Raw genomic sequence first — 6,986 nt, 5'->3', positions numbered from 1 at the left:
TCCCTAGGGAGTGGCAGGAGAAGAGGTAGGAGTTATGCTATTTAGATCTCCTAATGGATCTTGCTTTATATGCAATAATAAATCCTAAGTGTGTTGCTAATTAACTCTACCTCAAACCACTCCCTTTCTTAGTGCTTAAAAGACATTTTGACTTCTGGGATATTAGCTCACCATTCATATTCTTAAAGATGTTGAGGATGGGGAGGATTTGACGGTAATAGGGCACCAAAGCTTCACCCACCATCTCAGCAGACACAACCAGATGCTGTAGGACTTTGAGAGTGACGCAGATGACCTGTCGGTTTCGGAGGTTCAAGGCATCTATACAGTAGGAAAAGGAACAAGCCAAAAATAGAAAGCATTCATTTCTACAATGTTAAGGGAAGTCGTCTCGTAGACCACTTAATTAAACTGTACTCTACTGGGGATCACCAATGCGATGAGCCTGGCTTATTACAGCTTTGAATGATGCACTATTAATGCCATAAACGGGATCGTGTTTGTGTATTATTTGTTCTCCCGACTTGCACTGATTCCTCATCAATCCTAAGAAAGCAATTCATTGTCCTTCACAGAAGAGGCTGGTGACAGATGAGTAGCATGAAAGGTAAAAGATCAGTTCGTGTTGCTAAAGGATCCCATGGAGGTTGAAAACACATAACTTTTTATGCAATGATCCCTTTCAGTTAGCAATCCATGCTATGCTTAAAACTATTGCCATGAAAAAACATTTTTGGGGGAAGAAGAGACTGGTTATGCTGTATATGAGTAGAAACTATAGACTGGTTACAAACTTCGAGAACATTGTTGGTAGAAGTGACCATAAAGTGACTATAATTAGACTCTCGAGAAAGTAGGGAAGAAAAGCAAACATTTTTAATGTTCAGAACTTTAAAAGGAATTAACTGTATATAACTAAGATACCAAAGGCATACAAAATGTTTTTAAAGAACAATTCTGAATGCACAGTAACAAGCTGTACTGCAGAGATAGAACAGGAGACAGTAAGTTACCTGGTGTCCCCCAAGTGCAGGGCCTGGAAACCTGCTCCAGTGGGGCTGCAGCGGCCCAGGGACAAGGACATGGATAACTGGCTGTATAAACACAGCCAACTCCCCCCACACACACTTTCTTGGTCCTTAACCATGGGAACCTATTATTTACTTTCTAAAATGGCCAAAATGTCTATGATTTAAATAGAAAAGCCATAAGAAGCATCTGTTACAGAAGGTCAAAGGTGGTGACTGATAAATTGCAATGCCCGAGACTACTTCAGGACAAAGTCAGAGGCTCTTATTTGTAATATTCTACCTTCTAAAGAAAAAATTGACTATGACTTTAAAGCATGTGCCATTTACGGAGGGACAAAAGGAACCAGTCCATCCAAAGGAATGACACCACGGTCACTGTACTTCTGAGGCAGTCCTAACATTGCTCTTGAACTGCAGCTCACATCTCCAGTAGCCTGCGTCTTGTGATCACCTCAAATTCAGTTTGTTCCAAAGATGTTTCCCCCATAAATTTTACCTTTTACCTATTTACCCCATATTTAGTATTGATACAAACAGGTTCCCAGGTATCCAGGGTCAAAATCTGTTTCTCAGCCCTTTTGCATTCTTCATGTTGCAAAGTCATCTTATTCTGTTTTTGAAGTAGCTCTTGAATTTGTGTCCTCCTTCCATCCTCACCTCTACCCTTCTAGTCCCGGGGCTCCACCCTCACCACCTCTCCCCTGGTCCCGGGGCTCCATCCTCACCACCTCTCCCCTGGTCCCGGGGCTCCATCCTCACCACCTCTCCTCTGGTCCCGGGACTCCATCCTCACCACCTCTCCCCTGGTCCCGGGGCTCCATCCTCACCACCGCTCCTCTGGTCCTGGGTCTCCAACCTCACCACCTCTCCCCTGGTCCTGGGACTCCATCCTCTCCAACTATCCTCTGATTCTGGCCCTTAGAACTCCTCTACCGGAGAACTGCCATACCTTCCTAACCCACCTGCCTTCTTTCTGTCTTTCTCCACTCCCTCAACCTGTCTTTTCACACTGCTGCTGGATTCACCTTCTTAGAACGTATTTGATAATCTCTCTACCTGCTCAGAGAGTTCAGAGTCTCCCGCACACCATTTCCTACAGAATAAAGTACAAACTAGCCAGGCACAAGGGTGACACTTAAGGTAAGTTTGAACCAAACTAAATTCTCAATTGAAAATACAAGAATATAAGGTATCATTTAGTGGTTTCACAGCTATTCTCTTTGGAATCACTAGGAAGTGTTTAAAACTAAAGTGTGGTCAGCTTCATCCCCCCCAGCAAAAAAGTGGGGGTTGAGGTATGAAAACACCTCAGGGCAACCCCACAACTTCTGGTCCAGTTCAGAGTACATTCCTGTTTGGTTTGAAAGCAAACAGAAATACAATGAATAGAGAAGGCTCAGTTTCAACGCAAGGAACCAAGTTAAGTATAACTATGGAATTTGATTGCATGATGGCTCATTATTACAGCATTTAGACACACTGCAGACCATACCATATATTCTGAGAAATAACTAAACATAGAATGCTATAATTTAGCCTAAAAGCTGTAGTAATGAGATGCTCAAGAGCAGAGCTTCAGAGAACCATGGGAAGTGGGAGAGGGAGAAGGAAGGTCAGGTAGAGTGTTTTGTAGTGGTCGTGGGGGTCCTTTCTTCTGGTCTTATGCAAGCTAAAATTGTTTTGTCTTTTTAGGAAGCCAGAGGTTATTGATCCCTGCTTTACTGACGCAACTTCATTTAACGGAAGAGAACTGGGAGCCTGCAGAAATGTCATTCTGAGTATTATGGGCAGTGGACATTCTTTCAAAACGTCTACCAATGAAGCTCAACATGCTTAGGGTTTGGTACTGCACAGATCTGTGTGATGGTTCATATACTAGTAACTAACATGTATTGGGCACCTCTATATGCCAGGAATTAAACCGAGCACTTTACATATATTAGTTGACTTAATCCTCATTCATCAAATATTTATGGAGAATGCATTATGCACCAGTTATTGTTTTAAGAATTGGAGATATAGAAGTGAACAAGACAGTTATAGTACTCAGCCCCTTGGGGCTTACAATATAGTATGGAAGAAGATATTGAACAAATACTACAAGTGTGTTGAGATTTCATAAGAAGGATATGGTATTTAAACAGCAAATCGAAAAGGCATTCAGCCCAGCCTACACACTAGGGAAGGCTCCCAGACACAGGTAAGGACCTAAGGGATGAGTAGATGTTATTAGGATGAAGGAGAGGGAACAGCATGCTAGATTGCCCCCTCTTGGATAAAGGACTTCTTTTAGAAGGTCTACTCCAGCTCATAGGGATAAAATTCTACTTAGCCACGTGGGAACAAAGCCCAAGACAGCAAAGAAGCAGAGTCTTCCAAATGCTTCTATCATTGTGTATGTGTTTTCCTTGGGATCATTTAGAAATGGCGGGAAGAAGGATGTGAGTATGTGCAGATGTACATAAAAGGAGAGTGAGGCAGAGTACTTTTCCCCAAGCTAAAAGATCCCTAGGTCCTGTCTTGTCTTATCAACCAAATAGAATCAGATGTCTAAAATCCTGGGTTTCTGTCTTTTCTTACTATTCGTCCCTCTATCCCACCCCACTTCTTAAAAAGGACTCACAGCCACATCCAGCTAAATGTTTTATAAACTGCTTAGTCAGGAAGGATTAGACATCGAAACAGAATTACATGAGTTTGTTGTTTTAATTTTTTATATATTAAAATAAATTAAATTGAGTGTATATAATTTCATTCCACTTTGTGGGTTTTTTTTTTTTCAAGAAAGCCTTTCTGTTGACACTATAAAGTCACAAGTAGGAGAACCTATTGAAAGTATTAGAAGAGATAGCTATCTGAGCATGTGTAGAGTCCATCTGGTGACTGCAGAAAAGATTTTGGTGGCTGTAGCGCCTACTGAATGCTGGCTTGTCAAGTGCCCTTCTTTTAGAGTATACATGCCAAAGCTTGCAATAAAACAGGCTAAAGTATGCTCATCTACTACCAGTGTTAGAGAAGAGTCTTGCCATATAGAATATATTAAGGAGTAAACCTTTTTATATATATGAGTAATAATGACATCAAACTTTTGTTGATTAGGTTTATCCCTGTACATATGGCTAATTGATCACCTGGGGATAAATTTTTTTTTTTTTTTTTGTGGTACACGGGCCTCTCACTGCTGTGATCTCTCCCGTTGCAGAGCACAGGCTGCGGACGCGCAGGCTCAGCGGCCATGGCTCATGGGCCCAGCCGCTCCGTGGCATGTGGGATCTTCCGGCCTCTCCCATTGCAGAGCACAGGCTCCGGATGCACAGGCTCAGCGGCCATGGCTCACGGGCCCAGCCACTCCACGGCATGTGGGATCTTCCCGGACCGGGGCGCGAACCCGTGTCTCCTGCATCGGCAGGCAGACTCCCAACCGCTGCGCCACCAGGGAAGCCCCACCTGGGGATAAATTAATAATCTCCTTCACCACGGATAGTAATAATAGCTATTAAGAAATAATTACTTTATCTCATTGCAACACCAATTGAATTAACATGATTGTGAAAAGTGTTATTGAATTGACAAAGACTGACAAGTAAAACGCTTCAACTGTTACTCTTAATGACATCTAAAATGGAACCCTGAGGCATCCTAAGTGACCAGGGACTGGCTCTAAAACTTCTGCAGTAGCTGTGAAATACAGCCACGGTATGTGCTAGAAAAGCCCCTTAACTTCATCTAAGAGGGATTTTTTTTTTATATTGCCCATTTCCACTTCAGTTCCTCAGTTCTATTTTTGTTCCTCATTCTAGGGGAATTAAGATATACCATTAAGGGGCTTCCCTGGTGGCGCAGTGCTTGAGAGTCCGCCTGCCGATGCAGGAGACGCGGGTTCGTGCCCCGTTTCGGGAAGACCCCACATGCCGCGGAGCGGCTGGGCCCGTGAGCCATGGCCACTGAGCCTGCGCGTCCGGAGCCTGTGCTCCGCAAATGGGAGAGGCCACAACAGTGAGAGGCCCGCATAACGCAAGGAAAAAAAAAAAAAAAAGATATACCATTAAGTTGGAAGTCTTTTTTGTTCTTACTGTCCCAGTAGAACTAAATAAAAAAGAGGTGGTTTTTTTTTTTTGAAACAAAGTTCTTTTCTTTTGAAAAAGTATGTTAACAGATATAAAGAGAATATGATTCTATAGCTTGAAAGAGAAGAAATGTGTTTATTCTTGTGTTGATGCGCCTGAAAGCAACTGTCAAGATTTAAGTGAGGACTCTGAACTCAAGATTTAAGGTTTTGAAAAGGGTTTAACATGAGAAATCTACTGACATTATAGATCAACCAGGGGAACCTTTATATTCAGAAAATTAGATTTCTGTTGTACTGCTTACTGCTTTCAAGTATAATCAACAAGATAGAGCCTCCAGATGTATAGAAATTGTTGAAGAATAAGGAAAAAATAATTTAAAGTCAAAGTAGTAAAACATTCATCTTAGATGGTTGTAAGTTACATGTATGATTTTCTCAAGCATAAATTCCATTATTGCTATGATTTTTTGCAAAGTGAGAACATTTTCTACTATTAGATTATGATTCACTATGGTGGAATCAGGAATAGATAGAAATATTTCTACTTCTTTTAAAATTAGATACACCAAACATAATGTAAAAGCAAACAATAAATTCTAAAAAATATTTTTGACATATGGTATAAATGTTAATATCCTTGATATACAAATAGTACCACAAACCAATAAAAGATTGAAACTGCTAATTTAAAAAATGGGCATATAATATAAATAGACAATACACAAATTAATAAATACAAGTGAACAATTACTATTGTAGAGTTTTCAACTTCATTGATAATCAAATGAAATGAAACACTACTCTAAAATTTTGAATATCATATTAACAAAAAGTTTTTGAAAATTTAATACTCAGTATGGAAAGAGGTCTGGGAAAAGAGGCACTCTCCTAGGTACCATATTGTAAACCATCACAATCGTTTTATAGCAACATTCATGAAACACTTGACCCAGCAATTTTACTTCTGGGCATCTATTCAAAGGAAGTATGCAGCTGTGCAGAAAGAGTTATAGGATAGGATGTATCAATAGTATTACTTATAATTAGAAACCATCTAAATGTTCCCCAAAACACTGGCTTATTTAAGTAAAATCTGGTATACCTATACAATGGAAAATTATAGCTATTAAAGTCATATAGTAGAAAATATTTTTAAAATAGGAAAATGTTTATAAGACACAGGTGAGTAAAAAAGAAGGTTATAAAGTGTATTTTCACTCTGCTCTCATTTTGAAAATAGAATGTAAACACAGTAAATACTGGAGATTTATAAGCTCAGATACAATAGAGACTATCTTATCCATTGGCATATATAGACACTAGATTTTATTCTATTAAAAAATACCTTTTTTTATATCTTCCATATTTCCCTAAAATATTATCCTTCATGATTATAATTTATATGTTTTAATGTAGCAGAATTCTGGCCCTGTCTCCTTATTCTTTCTCAATATTTTCTTGATTATTCTTAACTATTTACATTTTGAGAGAAAATTTAGAATAATTTACTCAGGTTAAAAAGTATGCTTGGCACTTTGATAAAATTTCCAATAAATTTAGAGAGTAATTTGGGGGAAATGGCCATCTTTCCAGTTAGGAACATGTATCTCTTCAACTGTTCTTGTTTTTTATTAAACTCCTCGGAAAAGCTTTATAGTATTTTCCAAGTAGATTCTGTATACTTTTGTTAGGTTTACTAGTGTTTGAATCGTTTTTATTTATTTTGATATCTTAAATGATATATTTTTCAATTTACTGTGTAAAATATATATAATATAAAATGTTATTTAACCATCTTTAAATGTACAGTTCAGTGGCATTAGGTACATTCACTGTATTGTACAATTATCACCACTAACTATTTCCAAAATTTTCCATTACACAAA

The 6,986-nt window shown here is 39.0% G+C and overlaps 1 protein-coding gene across 1 annotated transcript in view; it reads right to left on the bottom strand.

Annotated features, from left to right (window-relative positions):
• Positions 1–6,986, bottom strand: part of PACRG (parkin coregulated) — a gene marked incomplete at its 5' end in the record, with an annotated part of 242,625 nt that overhangs the window by 218,916 nt on the left and 16,723 nt on the right. The window contains one exon of the mRNA XM_007454751.1: positions 172–321. Coding sequence (XP_007454813.1) covers positions 172–321 — 150 coding nt within the window. The remainder of the gene's footprint in view (positions 1–171; positions 322–6,986) is intronic.

The sequence above is a fragment of the Lipotes vexillifer genome, unplaced genomic scaffold (assembly GCF_000442215.2).
Source record: "Lipotes vexillifer unplaced genomic scaffold, Lipotes_vexillifer_v1.1 scaffold1230, whole genome shotgun sequence".
Lineage (NCBI taxonomy): Eukaryota > Metazoa > Chordata > Mammalia > Artiodactyla > Lipotidae > Lipotes > Lipotes vexillifer.
This window is presented reverse-complemented; position numbering and strand designations above follow the sequence as displayed.